The 22,072-nt window shown below is 44.8% G+C and overlaps 1 protein-coding gene and 1 long non-coding RNA gene across 4 annotated transcripts in view; both read right to left on the reverse strand.

Annotated features, from left to right (window-relative positions):
- Positions 1-17,094, reverse strand: part of FBXL2 (F-box and leucine rich repeat protein 2) — a 104,305-nt gene extending 87,211 nt beyond the window's left edge. Inside the window, exon 1 of one of the 3 annotated variants that reach the window (XM_053262514.1) lies at positions 16,846-17,094. In XM_053262514.1, the coding sequence (XP_053118489.1) occupies positions 16,846-16,848 (3 nt within the window). In that variant the 5' untranslated portion in view covers positions 16,849-17,094. Of the gene's footprint in view, positions 1-16,571; positions 16,637-16,845 lie in introns of those variants that run through there. The other 2 variants (XM_053262515.1, XM_053262511.1) reach the window with 2 other exon arrangements.
- On the reverse strand, positions 1,164-16,563 carry LOC128330145 (uncharacterized). The gene is made up of 2 exons (XR_008309981.1): positions 16,336-16,563; positions 1,164-4,072 (listed from the first exon to the last, which is right to left on the reverse strand). It is a non-coding gene; the product is annotated as an uncharacterized LOC128330145 (long non-coding RNA).
- Positions 17,095-22,072: the final 4,978 nt, after the last annotated feature.

The following is a 22,072-nucleotide window of genomic DNA, read 5'->3' on the forward strand; positions in this document are numbered from 1 at the left end:
TGAGCTCCAAATGAAACACAAACACATTTCATCTCATTTGCTATCATATTATAAACAGGGCTGCCCCAGGCTAAGCCTGTCCAGGTGCCCCCCAACACCCTCGTCACCCACCCTGGCACCCTCCTGGCATCAGCAGGCAGGAGGGTGGCTGGGCAAAGGGGAGTGTGCACTTGCCCTCCTTGCTGCCACCACCTGTTGCTTGGTGGCAGCGGCAAGGAAGAAGGTGGGCAGGTGGGTATTGGGGAACAGCCACCCACTTGTCCGCCCTTCTCACCGCCACTGCTACCCACCGCTTGGTGGTAGCAGTGGCGGCGTGGTGGGTGGCCGGCCAGGCAGGCAATGGGGAACACCCACCCACCACCTCCCTTTCCGCCACCACCTCCACTCACCGCAAAAATGGCAGGTGGAGGCACTGCCAGTGAGGATGGTGGGCAAACAGGTGTTCCCCATCACCCTCCCTCCCTCCTCACCACTACCACTGCTGCAGGTAGCAGCGGCGGTGAGGAGGGCAGGCGAGCAGGCAGGTGTTCCCCATCACCCACCTGCCCACTGGTGGCCACGGGGAGGCAGTGTTCCCTCTAAGAGGGATTCCCAGATGTTGACTACAACTCCCAGAATCTCAGGCTGGAAATAATGGTATAAATCTTCAAGAAAAAATATTGGCCGACATCTGGACTAACTTACTCCCAAGCAATCCTACAGGAATTGAATAGTCAAAGTAACTCCCGGGTAGTACCATTGAGTGACTTAGTCTGGATGCCAGACACTGAATTTAAAGTTTCCCATTTTGAAATTAATGCATTTCTTCACAGGGTGGGTTAATTTCAAATCAAGACTTACATCAACAACAAAAAAGTTGATTTACTTCACATTTCCCACGAATACTTCTTAAACAAACTCTGGTCACTAAAATATGTTAATTTACAACTCAATAGAGCTTTCAAATTTAAAACATATAGGAGGGTATACCTTTTTCTAATTTTTATATAGCTTGATTTTTACCAATTTAGGAAATACTACACATTACCAAGGTTTTTATGTAACTGATATGTAAATGATATCTTTACTCATTACCTGTGTCAAGTAACAGATGCAGCAATATTAATGTTCCTAACATTACCAACAGTAAAAATGTTAAGTAGTAAATCACATGCACACCAACAAAACAACACTTTTAGTTTATTAAACAAAATAATCTCAAGTGTTACATATATTGTTCACATTTGTAAATGCAGAAGTCTGAGTTGCCTAGGCTGTCCTTGAAACGTGTTATTGTTCTTGGCAGACATGTTGTACAACACTCAATGTGGTTGATTCTGAACTGCCCATGCCACTGCGGGGATTTTAAAGCAAGAACAGGGCTCATCTAAAGCTCATTTAAAGCAAGAACAGGGCTCATTAACCCCTGCTAACTTGGCAAAGAGGCACCTTTAAACGTGGTGATTCTCTTTATTTAGGGGGAGCATAACTGGTCCTATCCACCCCCCAGCATAGTACCTCCAGTGACTGTTGCTGGTGTCTATCTAATGTTTCTTTTTAGATTGTGAGCCCTTTGGGGACAGGGATCCATCTCATTTATTTATTATTTTTATGTGTAAACCACCCTGAGCCATTTTTGGAAGGATGGTATAGAAACTGAATGAATAAATAAATAAATCTGCTCCTACTTAAAATTGCACAATCTACCATAGAACCTACCTATGATAGCTAGGGTAGCCAAGTGCACATTGCCAAAAAAAAAAAAAAAAGGAGGACAAAGGATAAAACAATGTATAAATGGAAGTTTAGAGATGATTACTGTTAATTTAAATAGAAATACAATACAGCTCACCATAGTGGAGAATACTATGACCAAGTAACCTGTGTACCTGATTAGTCTGCTATCCAGGTGCTAACTGCTCTCAAAGTTCTTAATCTTGAATTCACTCCAAACAGCTTTCTGTTCGTCTCCCCTTGTATTGTTCCTGGCTAGCTTTAACAGCCCTTCTTCCAACTACAAGTAGCTCTAGATACACTGGGGCTGTTCAGGAATCCAGCCTTCACAGCCAACTGAACAACTGGTATGTGCATGCATGTGAGAGAGCTATATACATATACAGCATGCACTGCATATATTAAATACATTAAAATATGCAGTGTGACAAAATATGTTCTGCATACAAAATTCAAAACAATTTTTAATGAAGGTAAGTTAGCTCTTGGTTTGATTTTTTAGCTAGTGTCCAACTCATCAACTTAGCTCCATCAATATAAGCTGACGGGGTGTAGGGAGCTCGCCGGCAGCTGTGAAGATTTTGATTGGTGGCCCCGCCCCTGTGGTGATGGCCACACCCCTACATATGACAATATATGCAAGGGGCATGGTCACTAGTAGCAAGACAGGCATGCTGCGCTCATCTGTTTGCTGCACTCAGCGCTTCATCCACGCACCGTTGGGATAGGGGCAAATGTGTTCTTTCTCTGCTCACCCAACCAAACTCCAATGGTGCATGAACGAAGTACCCAGTGCAGCGGGCAAAAGGGCAATGCACCCAGTGTGGAGAGAGTGTGGGTGGATGAGCAACTCCAGTGCTCCCCAAAGGTGTGGGGGGAAGCAGGAGTGAGTCTCTGGAGGCCCTGGAAGTGCACAGTGTGGCCACATGCCTGTTAGCTGGCATAACTATCTGTCTTTTGACATTATTCACAGGCTATTTCATAACACAGGAAGAGTGCTGGATAAAATGTAAGATGCAGAAGACTGGAAACATCTCTGCACTGTATTCAAAATAAAGAAGGAAGAAGTGAAGCAATTTACTACATTTACAATCTGAATTGAGTTGAATTGTTGAGTACTGTAAATTTTGACTTTTTAGCTTCTCCAACATCTTGTCAGTTTAGGCGCTAACCAGACCATTGCCATTGAAAAGGAGATCCTCAATCCTTTCTCTGATGTCTGGTAATGAGGAAGAACAGAACCAGGCATGACAACTCAACACCACTGTCCACACCAGATTCTTAGATTCACAGTCCAGTGAATGGTTCATATTCCGAATCAGTTGTTCGCCAGATCCTCTGACTTAGCACAAAGTCAGAAAATACTTCTTTAAATCTTCCAGACAGAAGTAAAGGTGTCCTCGTAACTGCTCCCAAAGGGAATGTTAGAATTTTGACATATATTACATAAAGTTGGCAATACAGATAGAAAGAGATGAAGTGGAATTAAAATCTCTTTCCCAGAGAGTCCAGTTTATGACTCTACTTGTCCACCGGTGCTGAGGGTCTGCAACTGGTATGGCCGAGCACTATAAGTATGCACTATCAAATATGGCCGAGCACTATAGAGGTAAGGACGAGGTAAAAGTACACTCCTCCACCTGCAGGCTATACATATTTTCAAATCTCCCAGAGGTAGATTTGAAAACAGAAGGAGGCTTAATGCGAATTTGCTTGGCTGTTTAAACCAAATATGGCAGCACAGGGAAAGCTACAGAGCAAGAAGAGGAAAAGGTATGCACAAATTTAAACACAGGGTCCTCAGTTTGTATGGAGGTTTTTTAATGAGTAGATCAGGAGTCTTTGTTGTGTCCAGGTTATGAAGACTGTGGTTTTCTAAGTCTTCTGAGGAAGATGATAACTTCCTAAGCCACACTGCATTATCTCCCAATGGCTCTGAAGGTTATTAGTGTAGGTAGAGTCATCTTCAGAGTAATAAAAATTCTCCAATACCAAAACCGAAGCCCATTGATCTTCACTCTCTTTTGCAGACAAACATTGTGGACCCAACACTGGAATCCAAGACAATGGAAGCAATGCTGAAGTCACTACAGTAGGCACCAAAAGGGATGTAATTGTCTGCAGTGCAGAGACAGTTACAGTCAACATCAAATGCACTGTCATAAGATCTTCCAGCTCAACATCTTCAGGTAAGGAAAGATGCTCTATAGCAGTGGCCTTGAAACAGTAGTGGGAAGCTGCTCTCCTCTTCTAGAATACTGAAGCACAGGTCGATGTGGGGATTGCTCTTTCCATGCCAAAAGTCAGTGTTGAGAATAGTAGCATGAGTATCAATACCTCTTCTTGCAGCAGGAGTCTCCTGTAAAGGAAGCAGGCAAGTAAGGTTTGCTATGACAGTCACATACAGGGTGATAAGAACACACACACACTGATCTAACAGGAGTTTCCCAATGTCTGTAAGGCAAGAATGATGGATTCCCAGAAGGATAGCACTGATTCCCATACTGTTCCCCCCGAAAGTCAGTAATAATAGTAATTCCAGTAAGCTGAGTGGGGATGTACTCATGAGGTGCTGCCAAAACTGCCCTTGCCAAGATGAAGGAAGTTGGAATATAACCCAGTCACATTTGACTCTTGACTGGGAGAAACCAGAGTCTTCAGTACTCCACTCCTCAGACAGTGGATCAGCCATGAGTAGTGGCAGCTGCAATGATGAGTTAATTACCAAGTATAAAGAAAGTCTAATAGGAATCAATGTCAAAGTCGAGGTTGAAGTCAAGGCAGATGTTAATGCTGGCACTGAAGCCTGAATCAATGCTGCAACTTATGTCGCCTCAGTCAATATCGAAGTTCCCTTCACTGTTGATGTCGGCAGTGGTAAATGACGGGACTGAGGAATGCTTCCTCTTTTTAAACTTCTTTAGACTTAGCTCCTGTTCCCAAAACATCTTGCCGAGTTTTGAGCCCAGTGTTGTCTTCTCACAGGACTGTCATCCACCAGAGGACACATGCCCTGTCCATTCCTCGGCTGCACCTCACCAGTCACAGCCAGGGCAGGAGCCACTCTCTGTCTCGATTGCAAAATGTCAACAGTTAATATTGATGGTGGGGATGATGATGACACCTATTTTGAAGAGCATAGCGAGGACACTGAAGGAGTTGCAATCAACAACAAGCCAGACACCAAAACAGGATGAAGTACCAAATCATACACAGCCACCCATAAGCATAATCCCTTATTCTTTCACATTTGTTTTGAAAACTCCAAACAAATCCTGCAAGCACTGATACTATGATTCTCCACCAAGCAGACCAAACTGCTACCATACCTGTCAGATGAGGGAATTTTAGCTCTACACATAATATTGTTTGAAAGCCTTTTTCAAGTCCAAAAGAGCCTACAAAGAAGCATGGCACTGGAACCCTCTTCTTTGACTAAAGCAGGATGCTGCTGGAAACACAGGAACTAGACAACAGAGGGACCTACATTTGCTCAGCTTCACATCTCCCCAAAAGCATGTGGTGGCATAGTGTCATCACCACCATAGTATTGTTGCTATGACAATGCTACAGACAATGCAAATTTCAACAAAAAGGTAGGCCATCCATCAGGAGACTATGATTGGGAGATGTGGCAACAGATCGTAATAGCTTATACAAGATAGCAACAATGGCAATACACTGCACTGACAGTTTGCATCCCAAAACAGAGAAATAAGATATTGCTCCAGACAGAGAAGCCCCCTTCAGATGTTAAAATAATTTTTTTAAAGCCCCAGCTTTCTGATCACTGAGACAATCTACCCATGGTTAGAGCAGATAGCAGGCGGGTGGGGTTTCTGAGCATATCAACGCTTCAGGGCACACTCTCAAGACACTGTACTTGAATAAAACATCTATGTTCTTTTTCAGTCTACTTTCCAGTAGACTTATGAGGTCAACTAGCATTCTGTGTGTGTGTTTCTGCCCCGTCAACTTCGAAATGCCAGGACCAATATAAACCAAATCAGGTACAGTTGTAGGGACACACAGGGAAACCACAACAGCATAGTTTGTGATGTTGTCATCAACCCCAATTCAAGATGGCAGACACATAAACGTTTTGAGGTGCAAATGGGCTAAACCGCCTAATCGATTTGAACCAAATTTGCTACAGCTGCAAGGACACCTCAATGGCGTAGGTTTGTGATGATGTCATCCACCCTGATCCAAGATGGTGGATGCATAAATGCTTGAGGTGCAGTTGGGCTAACCTGTAGACTGCCTAACTGATTTGAACCAAATTTGGTATAGTTGCAGTGGGTAACACCCACTACACAGGGACACCTCAACGGCGTGTTTTGTGATGATGTCATCTACCCCAGTTCAAGATGGCAGACACATGAATGTTTGAGGTGCAATTGGACTAACTTGTGAACTGCCTAACTGATATGGAGCAAATTTAGACCAGTTGTAGAGATAGTGAGAGGAAGGTAGGCAGATTAGTTCTTACTAGAACAACTTGTTAATGTCTGAAGAGGCCTAGCAAGGGCGTATGCTAAATTAGGCAGGGGGAGACAGTTGTCTCCTGGCCCAGTTGCCTCAAAGGTCCCCCCAAGAGGCCAGTCCCCCCCCATGGTGCAGCACGGCAGGGCATATGTACACCCTCACCGCTGCTGCCTTCCCAAGTTGCAGCCAACCTGGGCAGGCCGCACAATGGCTTGCCGCTGCTGCCCTTGGTGTGGCAAGGGGGCAGGGGCTTTCCCTTGCAACAAGACCAGTCGCACATGTGTGCCCTGCCCTCTCTCTTCCGGTCTGGGCTTGGGAGGGTTGGTCAGAAGCCGCCTGTTTGCATTGCCAGAAATTGTAATTTAAAAAAAAAGAACGAGAAGACCGGAGACAAAAAGTAGCAGCTCCACAGTAGCTGCCTCAGCTGCTTCCCAACGACTGCTGGGGTAGGGACTCACTGCTCCCTGTCGGTGGGCCAGCCGCTCTGTTCCTCCTCCTATTGTTGCTTGTTCCAGCAAAGAACTTGAATGAAGGAGACAAGCAAGGAGTGGTGCTGGGATTCCCACATTCTGGACTGGAGCTTCCTTGTCTTTGTGACTGAGAAGAAATAGCTCTTCCTCGTCCCTCACATCATTCAGTCAGAGGAGCATGGAGAGGGTCGGAAAAATTAAATCCTCCCTCCCAGTCCCCAGGATACTGAAGCAGAAACTAATCCTTTCCTTATTCTTTGTCTTCCCTCCATCAAGGGACTTATTTATTTAATTTATTTATTCAATTTCTATACTGCCCTTCCAAAAATGGCTCAGGGCAGTTCCCTCCCGCTCCCCAATACATAGATGTGCTTCTTTTTCCACCCTTCTTAGCAGGCAGGACAGAAAGCTCAAAACACTGGGGAGCACACAGCTACAAACATCTGCTGACTGCTGCTCCCCCCTCTTAAACACATCAGAATACCTGCTTCCCCCCTCCACACACACTGTTAGTCCCTTCCTTGCCCTCTTACTTTGTGCATTCCATCTTTCTCTTTGTTGCCCCCTTTATTTGTTCTTTCCCCTTTTTCTTTTGCCCCCCCTTATGCTTTTTCTCTGTTGTCCCCACCCTCTTTGTTGCCCCCCTTTCTTCCACAACCACAGCCGCTGATCACCTCCCTGAATTCCTGTCTGCTTGTACTCTTCCCACCCTGCCCCATCCTTAGCATTACTTATTAGGGATGTGCACGAATATCTTCGGCGGCGGCGGGAGTAGTACTTTAAGGGCGGGGGAGTGTGTACTCACCCCTCCGGCCGCATTTCCCCCACCGGCACTCTGTTATTTTTAAGCCCCTCAGGGCAGCAGCATTCCTCCCTGCCATCCCGTTTCCCCCATTGGCTGGAAGTAGCAAGCATGCGTGCACCAGTTGCGTGCACGTGCGCTCGCTACTTCCAACCACTTCTGGCCAATGGGGGAAACAGGGCAGCAGGGAGGAACGCTGCCGCCCCGAGGGGCTTAAAAATAACAAGAGCGCTGGTGGGGGAAATGCGGCAGGAGGAGTGAGTACACCCTCCCCCGCCCTTAAAATACTATTCCCGCTGGTGCTGAAACCGCCCCCCAGTGCCGAAACATTTCGGAGGCCTTTATAATGGCCTCTGAAACGTTTCAGGCACATGCCTGTTACTTATTTGAAGATTGAATAAGTTACTGCTCAGATATCTATCTGAATCTGCTGAAAAACATTTTATTTAATTTTACTATAGTGAAATGTACCTGGAGGTTTTCAGAAGCAAAGGGAGCCTCTTACTATATATATCCCTCCATAGTGTTCTGTGTTCTGTTCTGTGGTGTTCCGTGGGTGGGGACTCCCGTGATTTCCCCATTGTCATGGACAGACCACCATCTGGTTAAGGTTAGGCTTACAACCACTTTCCATCTCTGCAGGGCCGAGGGGCCTATTAGAATGTTCCGCCCAAAGAGGATATTGGTTCCAATAGGATTCCAAGAAGCCTTGGAGGGATTTAATGTTGGTTCTGCTGGTGATCGTGTTGATGCCCTGGTGCAAAACTGGAATAACATGCTCACCAGGGCAGTAGACACAATTGCTCCTAAGCATCCCCTCCGACCCGCTTCAAAACAGGCCCCTTGGTACACAGAAGATCTATGGGGGCAGAAGCGGCAAGGTAGGCGACTGGAGCGCAAGTGGAGAAAGACTCGACTCGAATCCGACAGGTTATGACACAGAGCACATTTAAAGATCTATGCTCAGGCAATACGTGCGGCAAAGAAGCGGTGCTTTTCTGCCCGTATTGCATCTGCGAGTTCACGTCCAGCGGAGTTGTTCAGGGTTGTGAGGGGATTAGTATCTCCCCACCACCACCGCCCCGAATCAGAATTTGGAGCCATCAGTTACACGCTGCGATGTGTTTAAAGAGTTTTTTGCAGATAAAATATCTTGGATTCGGGCTGACTTTGATGGAGACTCCACAATTAATTCGATGTCTGAATTGGAGGTGTCCGACAACTCCTCTTATGTGGTTCTACTGGATCAGTTTCAGTTTGTGACTCCTGAGGATGTGGACAAGCTGCTCGGAGCGGTGAGGCCTACCACTTGTTCTCTTGACCCTTGTCCAACATGGCTTGTTCGATCTAGCAGGGAGGCTGTTGTAAACAGCCTGGTGGAAATCATAAATGCTTCTCTGAGGGAGGGCAGGATGCCTCCTTGTCTTAAGGAGGCAATTATTAGACCTCTTCTTAAGAAGCCTGCATTAGACTCCTCAGAGTCGAGCTACTATAGGCCTGTTTCCAACCTCCCATGGCTTGGCAAGGTAACTGAGAAGGTGGTAGCCTCTCAGCTCCAGGCGGTCTTGGAGGAAATTGATTATCTAGACCCATTTCAAACTGGTTTTCGGGCAGGCTATGGGGTGGAGACTGCCGTGGTCAGCCTGATGGATGATCTCCAATTGGCAATTGACAGAGGAAGTGTGACTCTGTTGGTCCTTTTGGATCTCTCGGCAGCTTTCAATACTATCGACCATAGTATCCTTCTGGAATGTCTGAGGGTGTTGGGGGCACTGTTTTACAGTGGTTCCGCACCTACCTCTCAGACAGATTCCAGATGGTGTTGATTGGAGACTGTTGCTCTTCGAAATCTGAGCTTATATATGGCATCCCTCAGGGCTACATACTATCTCCAATTCTCTTTAACAACTACATGAAACCGCTGGGAGAGATCATCAGGGGATTTGGTGTGGGGTTTTATCAGTATGCTGATGACACCCAGATCTGCTTCTCCATGTCAACATCATTGGGAGATGGCATAACCTTCCTAAATGCCTGCCTGGAAGCAGTAATGGGCTGGATAAGGGAGAATAAACTGAGACTAAATCCAGATAAGATGAAGGTACTTATTGTGCAGGGTCAGAACTCTAGAGATGATTTTTATCTCCTTGTTCTAGATGGGGTCACACTTCCCCAAAAGGAACAGATTCGCAGTCTGGGAGTACTTCTGGATCCACACCTCTCCCTAGTTTCTCAGGTTGAGGCGGTGGCCAGGGGTGCTTTTTATCAGCTTCGGCTGATACGCCAGCTGCATCCCTTCTTGAGATGAATGACCCCAAAACAGTGGTACATATGTTGGTAACCTCCAGACTTGACTTCTGCAATGCACTCTATGTGGGGCTGCCTTTGTACATAGTCCAGAAGCTTCAGTTGGTACAGAACGCGGCGGCCAGGTTGGTCTTTGGGTCATCTCAGAGAGACCACATCACTCCTTTGTTGATAGAGTTACACTGGCTGCCAAAAGGTTTCTGGGCAAAATACAAAGTGCTTGTCATAATTTATAAAGCCCTAAATGGCTTAGGCCCTGGGTATCCAAGAGAACGTCTTCTTCATTATGATCCCCACCGCCCACTGAGGTCGTCCGGAGAGGTCCGTCTCCAGTTGCCGCCAGCTTGGCTGGCGGCCACATGGGGACGGGCTTTCTTGGTTGCTGCCCCAAGACTTTGGAATGCACTCCCTACTGAGATACAATCCTCCCCATCTCTGACAATTTTAATAAAGCATTTGAAAACCCACCTCTTCACCCAAGCTTTTTCTGTTCTTTAAATTTTTAAGGTTTTAATTCGTGGTTGATTTTAAATTGTTAAATTGTTTTAAGTTTTTGTATATATTTTAACTTGTTATATACTATTGTTAACTGCCCAGAGATGAAAGTTTGGGGCGGTGTACAAATGTAATAATAATAATAATAATAATAATAATAATAATAATAATGTGTATATGTGTGTATGTGAGTGCTGTAAAAGAGATTAATTATTTTGACTTCTAAATGTTCACTGCCACACCTCCCTCTGTCATAGTTGAGATGTAGGCTATAAGAAGTTGGAACAGCATATAAGTTCAGTCGGAACTTCAAAAGTGATATGGGGAAAACCATGACCGTAGCTGTATGTGGCTAGAGTAGTTTAAGAGGTGACCAGTTTTTCTTTATTATTTGTACATTTTGTATAAAGAACAGCCAGGCTGATGTTGGGCTGCTTCCTTCTTGTCCCCATAGCACTTCCTGCCAGTTGGAGATGTTGTGGAGAGAAAGGGGCAGAAGGCAGAGATTCTTTTAGACCTGTGGTTCAGTGGAGGTGAAGCCTTACACCCCCTGGAATGTTTCTACTAATGTATATATGCACAGAGAGTCTTGCACATCTTTACAAATTCAGTTGTTAAATAATGGATCCTTTAGAGCCAGAAGGGGTGCAGGAGGGGGAAATATGTGGGATGGAAGTATGTTAAGTTGTGTGTTGAAATGTTTCTGCTAATGCATATTTGCATGAATATATTTGTTTTTATATTCTTACTTTCTTGTGAGTTCAGTTGCTGTTTGTGCCCTCAAGAACTCACATGTTAAAAACACTATATGTGTCACAGAGAGAGGCACAGAGAGAGAGAAAGAGATGATGCTTAACTTGTCAGCGGAGTGGGGGAGGGGGCCTCCAAAAACCTTTAGGCCAGGCGAAGGAGAGGAAGGCAGTGAGGGGCCCATTTTAAAATCTCATCTCTGGGCCCACTCCAACCTTGGTATGCCCCTGAGGCCTAGAGTAATAAGGAAGGTACTCCCAAATTTCTTTACTGTTCTATCATCTCCTTTATTCATGCATCTCCTCCAATGATAATTCAAACTATGCACATTTTTTCAGATTAATGGCAGTTATATGGCACTGAAAGACAACTTTAAAATAATTGTCTTTACAATTACTACAACTGTATACAGATAGGAGTGTTTCACCATATGAATTTCCAGATATTTAAAAATGTTTTTTTGTTTTTTTTAAGTTGGGGCTTTTAAAAGCATACTGCTTGGAGCATTATCAGTTTCACAAGCAAAGAAGTAACATTGGGGGGGGAATCTGCAATATTTACCCTCAGACTGACTCCATATCCCCAGGGAATACAGATGGATCACAGACATGAAAAAAAAGTGCTTGGGATATGCTTGTGCATAAGCACTTTAGCATTACAGGATGAGATTTACATCTTAAACATAAAGTGAATGATAGCAAGAAAAAGCAGTTATAACCAGTGTTGCATGGAAAACTATTAGCTGTGCAATGAAAGCTTGTGCTACAATACATATGTTAGTTAAGATGAACAAGATACTTTGTTTTAAAAAGAAAGTAACCCTTGTTTTCCAAGCAGTTATTTAAGTAACTGGTGAATGATGTAAAAAGAATGTGCTTCAGAACATAGAATTCTGCTCCAACATCTTAAGTACACTTATGGAACAGGATCCAGACTAAGCTAGTCATGACTGAGTCCCACTGAAAGTAATGGGATTTAATTTAGTTATGACTAACTTGTCTTATTTATTTCCAATGGTGCTTAGTCATGATTAAGTAACTTAATCTAGTGACTGCTCTAGGTTCCTGTGGCTTTTCAGTTTTAGATCATGCATGGTCAGGTTCTAACAAGACCATAGTTTTAAGACCTTTCACCTCTTATAAGAAATATGTATTTTTTCATTCAGCATATACAAATCAGATTATTATGAGGCTTTGAAAAATTTAGAACCAGAGATATCGGGTGGAAAATTATTCCATTTCTAAAATTTCTTCTTGGCTGCTTGAAAATCTTTTGAGCTATAGTGAGGGGAAATTAATAAGGTGGAGGGGTTTTTTTTACTGTATACAAAGGTCAAACAACATGGCAGATCATAATATATTTAGGGCATCAGGAAAATTTGTATAGTGATTTTTTTTTTTAGAAAAAATGCAAATGAAGGTAAATTTGCATGGGAAAATTTTCTAATTCTTTTTTTTTCTTTTCAGAAAACCCACAGCTCTATCCAGGACATAAATATTATTATTATTATTTATTTGATTTGTATACCGCCCTTCCAACATGGCTCAGGGCGGTTTACAATTAAAATATCTATGTGGGTCAAATGTGCCTGATTTTAACAGAAGGGTGTACATATGAGGGAACCTGAACTCTCTCTCCTGTCTTCCCCACTCACAAACAGTGACATCATGCATTTTTCTCCTCAGTCTGTCTAATTTCTGGTATAATACATAGGGGAGCAGGGAGACACGTACGTGGTTTAAAATGTCCAAACTGTCTAAGCTGTTACATGTATACACTGAAATAGATGGTAGCAGCCACATTTGTTGGTTCACATGTCTGTCCAATTAAAGCAGAAATTCCATAACACTGCTTGAACACTACCCACTGCGCCAACACTTTTCTCCCATACCCAATACAGAGAAATAAAGACCTGGCAATGGACTGCAAGAAGGTAAAGTGAGAAAGGAAAGAAGGTTCCACTCCCCACACTTGTGCACCCCTTCTGACGTTAGCATTAGACCCTCCAATGACCCTGCTCTATACATTATTCAGCTAGTGTATGACCTAAACATAATACGTGCGAAATGCTTTGCACACTCATAAAACACTAAACAAATGCCAAGTATTATTGCTGTCAATGTTACATCAAGTTTGACCCCTAGAACAGTTTCGATTGGGCTTCTTCAGAAACAAACTTGTTACAAAAGCATAAGACATCACCACGCTGCTGTTTGATCTGTATGGGACGCAGCTTAGGGTGCAATTCAAACTGGGAAAATAGCACAGTGAAAAAGGTTAAGTAGCCCCACTCACTGCTATCAACAAATTGGAAGAACCGCCCCCTGCTGCCTTTTATTAAAAATATGAAGTTGTGAATCTCCTGCAAAATGTGTAGTTTAGCCCTTTGCTATATAAAACAATTATCTATAGACCACAATAGATGATACTGTCAAAACAGTAACATATGCAGTTAGAAAATGGGGTCATGCCGAGAGCACACCCAATGTCGGTGCACTTCCTGATGAACTATCTGCACATCCCTTTATCTCACAAAGGGGACCTGTTCATCTGAATTGCCCCTCTATACACACTCCAAATACCTGTTTAAACATGCAAAGGAGAGACTCACAGGACACACAGAAAAGGGAGAGAGGTTGGGTTGGAAGGGAAAACCAAGGAAAATTTCCGGTGGATGAGGCACTATGGGGTGGTGGGTTATGGAAGCAGTATTCTTAATTGTTAGAACTATGGTAAGGAACAAAGAGGCAAAGTCGGGAAAATGGAGTTTCATGGTGGCACATGAACATGAAGAACACTCATTCATGAATGCTCATTCTGCAAGTTCTGTGGGCTTTGTCTCTCAAGCATTCTCTCTGACAAACACCTCACATAAGTCTCCCCTTGTAAGGTAGAATCCAGTGCTGAATCCATATTTTTTAATGCATGCACTTGATAATGTAATATGCAAAGCTACCTTATAACCAGGCAAGAAAAACACAAAATGTACATTTAAAATATATTAATTAAATTGCAGTAGTTTGTTGTTATTTTAATTGTCATATATAAAGCAAAAGTTAATGTATGGAGTTCCACAAGGCTCCATACTGTCTCCAGTGCTAGAATATCTACATGAAACTGCTAGGAGATTTCATCAGGAGATTTGGTGCAGAGTTTTATCAATATGCTGATGATACCCAAATCTATTTCTCTATATCAACTTCATCAGGTAATGGCATTACTTCTCTAAATGCCTGCCTAGAGGAAGTAATGGGCTGGATGAGGGATAGTAAACTGGAATTGAATCCAAACAAGATGGAGTTTTAGTATCTTCAGTATCTTCCTAAAGTTACTGGCAGCTGAGTTTGGGGTTGCTCAGCTCTTTAAGATCTTGTCCAGAGCTTGTATATTTCTGACTGAAATGAGGTTGGTGGTCAGAACTCAAGAGATGGTTTAGCTCTGCCTGTTCTGGAAGGGGTTACACTCCCCCAGAAAGAACAAGTACATAGCTTGGGAGTGCTCCTGGATCTGAAACTCTCACTTTCTCATTTCTCAGGCTGAGGCAGTGGCCAGGGACACTTTTTATCAGCTTTGGCGGATATGTCAGCCATACCCATTTCTGGAGGTAAATGACTTTAAAACAGTGGTACATATGCTGGTTTCCTCCAGGCTCAACTACTGCACTCTACATGGGGCTTTCTTTATACGTAGTATGGAAGCTACAACTGGTACAGAACATGGCAGCCAGACTGCTCTCTGGGATAACCCAAAGAGACCATATAAAACTGATCTTAAAAGAACTACACTGGCTGCTGCTAGGTTTCTGAGCGAAATACAAAGTGCTGGTTATTACCTATAATGCCCTTAACGGCTTGGGCCCAGGGTATTTAAGAGAGTGCATTCTTTGTCATAAATCCTCCTGCCTATTAAGATAATCTGGGGAGGTCTGCTTATGACTACCACTATCTCATTTGGTGGCTACTTGGGTCTGGGCCATCTATGCAATTGCCCCAGGACTCTGGTATGCACTCCCTGCCAAAATCAGAACTTCTCTATCGCTGGCTGTTTTTAAAAAGACCTTAAGACAAGCCTGTTTTCTCAAGCTTTTAATTAATTAATTAATTAATTTCAAATGGTCTGTTTTATATCACAAAATTGTTTTAATCATTTAATCATTTTATCTTTATAATTCTTTAAAATAAGTACACCACCTGGGGATGCATATCTCATAAATATGATAAATATTTATAACAGTAATATTTGCTGCTCCAAAACAATACCCATCCTATCCATTAACCCACCCTTTTCATTAACCTTCCCATAAAAGCAGGATTACTGAATAAACAGGAAATTTCAGCACAAAGATTGTCTGTCTTTCTCTCTCACAGAAAGTATGTGGCCTTTGGGCCATTTTTGCAAAATAGCAAGTTTACTGAAAGGAGACAACAGGAAACACAGTAGAATGAAGCTGTTAAAAACTCCAAAATTAATTCTGGGAGTGATAATTTTACTTAACTATATGAACTTAAGGCATTAATGGAATCAAATACTGCTATGCAGTTTGCCTGAATGCTTCAATGCAAGTAAATAGCAATGGGGACTTTTGTGCTTTGTCAGACAGATGAATCATTACTACTTTTGCAGCAGGCAGGGCATTAGTATTGAATGCTAGCAGTTACACAAATTAGAATTATTTCCACATATGCTAAAAATTGATGTTTTCAATATCCTACACCGGTGGTTTGAATGCACAATACTTGCACAGCCTTTTGAACATAGCTGATTTGATGCTACTGTTCATTATTTGTGCTGCATCATATGTTATTACTACTATCTCAGATGTAAACTTTACTAAGTTCAAGGTGGTGTTAGAAAAGTCTATGTTTTAAATTTTGCTTTAATGGTATTTTTAAATTGTAAACTGCCTAGAGACATGCGTTTCGGGTGGTAGATAAATTTGTTAAATTAAAAAATAAATAAATATGAGACACATCTTGCAATGTCTGTTCTGATACCTTTTGTGGGATGTGTTTGAGGTAAAGAAGGGGCTCACCTCCGCCCCTCATGTGAGTTTAGCTTTTCTTTCCTTCCCCTGGGGGGAGAGCTGCACAACTTCAACTCTCTTGCAGATGTTGGCCTACAACTCCCACCATTCCTGACTGCTGGCCACTGAATCTGAGGATGATAGGAGATGTAGTCCAATGCTGGAGGGCCAAAGTTGTGTAGCCCTGCCCCTGGGGCATGAGAACAGGCTGATGAGTAATAATGCCCGCAGGCAGCTCCTACCAAATTCCCATTCACATGTGTATACTAAAGTCTCGATTTCCTTACCTCACATCTTGCCTCCCTGATCAGTCAGTTACAGCTCTATTTTCATACACAGCAAACACCTACCTAACTCCCACTTACGTCCTCTCCATCTTGGCATGCATCCTATAAACCTATTATCCTCTACACACATCCTATGGGCACGCCCAGTTTTCTTTCCCATGCACCAAACTACCCCAACACGTAGGTAGCCCCCCTTCAGATGTGTACCGCTTCCAAACCGCACTTCCAATGCCCACCCCGAAAGTCTCCATCTCCGCGCGGCGCCCAGTCGGTTGTCTTCTCCATTCCCAGCTAGCCCCATCATCACCCTCAACCCCACAAACGCATAAACCCCACCCTGCTCACAATATTTTATTATCCCGGGAACGGAGGAAACCGACCGGGAAATGGGGGCTGCCAGCTCACAGGGACTCCTTTTGTATCTCCCCCTCCCCTTAACGCCCCGCCTCCTGCGCGTGAGGGGAGGCGGCCGGTTCAACGACCCAGGTGTGACCGTTGGGCGAGCCTCACCATTGTCAAAGGCAATAGCGACACCGCGGGCCGACCGTTGTCCCGGTAACGAAGGAGCCACTTCAAAGGCCGACCAACCAGCCAGGTGCAAGACCTGCGCTCGCGCGCCACCCACCGAGCGAAGAGGGGAGACGGAGAGAGGTAGGCGGTGTCATCCCTGGCACGTGACAGCAGGAAGGGCCCTGCGGATTGGAAACCCAACGGCAGGGGCAAATGCGCGTGACTTCTAACCGACGCGAGCAGCTTGGAAGGGAGGGCGGGAGAGGGAAGGGGAGGAGGAGGAGGAGCTACCTGAGAAAAAGGAGGAGGAGGAGGGCTTATTAAATTACCTGCCTCCAGTCCAGTGTCAGTGGTGTAGCTTTGGCTGGAATAGAGCACGGCATAGGAAGGACGGGATGTATGTGTCATATTTGAGCGTTTCCGCCTTTAAAAAATGCTTCTTACATAAATAAAATGTTACTCACACACACAAAAACTGGACGTCAGGGGGAAGATCTCTCGCGATCTCCCTTTCTCGCTGCGTGCTTCGAATTTAGATTTCCCCGCCCTTAGGGGAGCATTTCACTAGCACACCACAGCGCATCTGTTATGGCAACACTGAAAAGCTTATCTTTACAGAGAACTGGGGGAGCCTACTGATGACATCCAACTCCAAAACAGAAAGATCTCTCAGCACAGCAGATTCAGCAAGATATGCTCAGCGCTGTTTCATATCCAGAGCCAGCGTGGTGTAGTGGTGGACTAGGACCGGGGAGTCCGAGTTCAAATCCCCATTCAGCCATGAAACTAGCTGGGTGATTCTGGGCCAGTCACTTCTCTCTCAGCCTAACCTACTTCACAGGGTTGTTGTGAAAGAGAAACTCAAGTATGTAGTACACCACTCTGGGCTCCTTGGAGGAAGAGCGTGATATAAATGTAAAATAATAATAATATCCTACAGTGGCTTGGTAAAGAGCCAAGTGCTCCTACTGCAACAACCATTACTACTGCTTTGGCCCTGGGGGACTGCATAAAAAAAGAGTACCAACCTGGGAAGCTACCATGGGCAGGGGCCAGAGAAGGAGCAAAATTGCTTCCCCACTCTCTGTCAGTGAGAATATATTGCACCAGCTGCCAAGGTCAAACTACATATTACTTTAACACGTGCTATGCAGCTACATGCTTGTTTTTTCTTTGTTAAATAGCATATGCAGAGCCCCAATTCAGACTGGGACTGCTGGGCGGGGGGAGGTTCTTCAACACTGACCAGAGAGAAAAGTTCTCATTGTCCAAGGAATGCAGAAGCAAAATAAATTATATTTCCCCCCAGTTCAGCAATCCTTGGTTGGTTCTCTGACCCATAGCCACTGACTAAAGAACTAAGGATTGCTAAAATGTATGTGGGTTGCGGAGTTAGTAGTAATACTACTGCAATCTCCTGCAAATGCTCTGAGGATCATTTGAAGACTGGGGAAGGAGAAATCCTATGATTATAAACAAACACATTCAAACCATTTAGATCTAGGCATTAGACAAGTAAGTGTCAGCTCTTTTGCCAGGCAGTACTGGCAAGGCACTTTTTTTTTTTTTTTTTTTTTGCACAATGATTCCTATCATCTATTTCCAAAAGAGGTGATCTTTATGGATGCATAACCAGAGCACCTACAGATGAAAGGGAGGTACTAGCAGACTCAGGGTAACCCGCAAATACATCAGTTTCATAAAAATCAAAGAAAATAAAATCTAACGGGGTTTTTAAAAAAAACCACCCAAAACTGCCCTAATGGAACTTAATGGAGCAGAATGTCTATTAACTCGGAGGGCAGTTAACAGACAATCTAAAACTTTCACAATGCTCAGGCACAGGCTTAGGTAACACATGTACACCAAAGATAAACTGCAACATTTTGTTGCAAACAAGCTTGCAGAATTTCTGTCTACCATGCAGCTATTACTGAATCTCTTCCGGGGAAAAAGAGTCTTAGCACAGAGCAGTAGGGATGTGCACAAAACAGATTGTGTGGTTTGTTTCAAGCTCAAAACAAAGCATAGATGGCTAAAATGTTTAATCAAAACAGCAGGAACAAAACTCAAAATGTTTCAAGTGTTTCAGCCATAGGTAACAATGGAGAAATTTGAAAGACCCCTTTGTTCCCCATGGGTAGCTCCTAGGAACACCAAAGTGGGTTAGGTGGAAGGGTATGATGGGTACTACCTAGGTAAAGGTAAAGTTGTTTGTCAAGTCGATTTCAACTCCTGCCACCCACAGAGCCCTGTGGTTTTCTTTTGGTAGGAGGGGTTTACCATTGCCTCCTTCCATGCAGTATGAGATGGTGCCTTTCAGCATCTTCCTATATCACTGCTGCCCAATATAGTACCAGCAGGGATTCAAACTGGCAACCTTCTGCTTGTTAGTCAAGCATTTTTCCGAGGCATGGGGAGGGCATCCTCACATGATGGGTTGTCAGCCTCCGCATGCTTCGAGACAGGGCCAATCAAATTTCAGGACTGCATATATTTTGCTGCAGCAGCCACACCCAACCCAGTTCCGGTCCTGTCTTGCTTTGTAGTCTCTGTCAAGCTTGTTTTTTGTCTTCCTTTCCTTTCTCTGTGTGCAAGGGTCAGAAGGGAGTCACATTCATTTTCTGACTAGCTCCTCGCGACGCCTCCAACCGCCCTGCACGTGATCGTGCCCATACTTTAATAGGCGGTTGGGGGGTGTCTTCCTCAGTTTCTGCAGACCGCCAGACACCGTCGTGCATACTGACGATCCTTCTTGAAACTTCAATTTCACCGCCTTGATGTTGCGGGGAGGCTGGGTGGGTATTATGAATACAACGGATCACCTCCAGATCATCTGTTACAGGTGAGCAACCTGTTTATCTGGATCGTGATCCGTTGCATTCATAAAGAATGGGTGATTAGCCAGCTTCCCGCTTTGGTGGCGGGTCATCAAGGCAGCACCCTCTTCAGGATACTTCGACCAAACTCTGCATCTTTCGCTTGCCGTATGTCCAAAGCATAATGCTTCACAAAAGGATGACATGAGGCCCATGTGGCTGCCCTACAGATCTCCGGCAGTGGCACACCTGCCAAATTTGCTGCTGATGCTGCATAAGCCCTCGTTGAATGCGCTTTAATAGAACTTGGGGGTGTCACACCCTGAGCATTATATGCCAGCCGCACGGCACGTACAATCCACTGCGCGAGCCGCTGACGCGTCACTGATAAGCCCTTAGGCTTGCCACGGTAAAGTACAAACAACTTGTTCGTTTTCCTTATGGACCTAGTGGCGTGTAGCTAATACAGCAAGGAACGCCTTACATCTAGCTTATGCATCTTGATTTCCAACTGCGTCTGTGGGCCTTGGAAGAACACGGGAAGCACAATATCCTCATTGATATGAAACTCCGACACTATTTTGGGCCTGAACCTAGGATCCAGGCGCATCACTACTTTCCCCGGGTAAATTTGGGTGTAGGGCCGATCAGCCCGTATCGCAGCCAATTCGCTCACCCTACGTGCTGACGTCATTGCTATTAAGAATACAGTCTTTAAAGTCAGCATGCCCAAGGGCGCAGCCCCCAAAGGTTCAAACGGTGCTTCCGTCAATGCATTCAAAACTAAAGTTAAGTTCCATTGCTGAACGGGACGCCGTACAGGTGGGTACATGTTATTAACCCCTTTCAGGAATTTCTTAATCTTGGGGTGTGAAAACACAGTCTTTCCATCCCAGCCACCATGCCCGGCAGATATAGCCGCCAGGTGCACCCGAAGTGATGAGTTTGCCAAGCCGGACATTTTCAAGGTCGTCATATACAGTAACACCTGCATGATAGATGCCCGTTTAGGGAAGAATCCTTTCCTTCTCGCATAGCTGCGAAATCTCTGCCATTTACTATTGTAATTACGCCGGGTCGAAAGCCTCCTACTATTAAGTAGGATCCTTTTCATTAACCTATCAGCCACGCTGTCAGCTTCAGCGTGTGTAGTTGTGGGTGTAAGATCATCCCCCTTTCTCGACTTAGCAAGTCCGGGTAAACGGGAAATTGGTGATACCGGCCCTGCGACAGCTTCAGCAGAAGAGCGAACCATGGTTGTCTGGGCCACCATGGTGCCACCAGAACCCCCTGCGTCTCGTCTCTGAGAATTTGCGCTAATACCCTGGGGACCAGCGGTTGTGGGGGAAACAGGTAATATAGGCCCCCCCCTCCAGAGACGCTGGAACGCATCTCCCAGTGAGTGTTTGCCATGTCCTGCACGAGAGCAATAACTCTGACATTTTTTGTTCGCAGCAGTGGCAAACAAATCTATTTGCGGCGTACCCCACTTCTTGAACAGCGGCCGAAGGTAACACTCGCTCAATTCCCATTCGTGCTGCTGGTTCAGCTGAAACGATCTGCTCAGCATGTCCGCCTGAACATTGTCCTCCCCTTTGATGTGCAACGCCATAGGGCGTATGGAGTTCGCAATACACCAGGTCCACAGACGCTGGCTCAAATGACACAGGGTTCGGGACACCGTTCCACCTTGTTTGTTGAGGTAAGCTATGGCGGTTGTGTTGTCGAGGTTCACTTGTACAACCCTTCCCTGCAACTGGGGGCGGAAAGCCTTCAACGCCAAAAACACCGCTAAAAGCTCCAGATAATTTATGTGCTTCAGTTTTTGCTGTGGAGTCCACCGACCCTGTACTTGACAATGACCACAATGCGCTCCCCAACCCCATAGGGAGGCGTCCGTTGTCACCCAAAAGGATGGTGTCCAGGGTCGGAACTCCCTTCCTGATAGTAGATTGTCTCGTTGAATCCACCACCGCAGTGACCTCAGGACACCGACAGGGATGAGTAACATCTTTTTCTGGTTGTCCACATTCGGACGGAAATTGCAGAGATACCACAACTGAAGGTCGCGCATATTTGGACGGGTGTAAGCTACAGTAGAGTTGCAGGATGCCATTAGCCCCAGAAGCCTCTGGACGGCCTCCGCTGGTTGACGTGGCAACTTCTCGAACAGAAGCACTAAATCCCTGATCTGCTCGTACCGTGACTCCGGCAGAAAAGCCCGCTTCTTCGCCAAATCCAGTATCGAGCCTATAAAGTTCACTCGTCTTTGGGGGTCTAATTTGGATTTCTTCCAATTCACATTGATTCCCAACTGTTGAAGCAGCTGCAAGACCAATCGTATCTGAGAAAGTAACCCTTCTCTGTCTGCGCTCACCATAAGCCAGTTGTCGAGGTAAGGGTACAGC

The sequence above is a fragment of the Hemicordylus capensis genome, chromosome 6 (genome assembly GCF_027244095.1).
Source record: "Hemicordylus capensis ecotype Gifberg chromosome 6, rHemCap1.1.pri, whole genome shotgun sequence".
Classification (NCBI taxonomy): Eukaryota; Metazoa; Chordata; class Lepidosauria; order Squamata; family Cordylidae; genus Hemicordylus; species Hemicordylus capensis.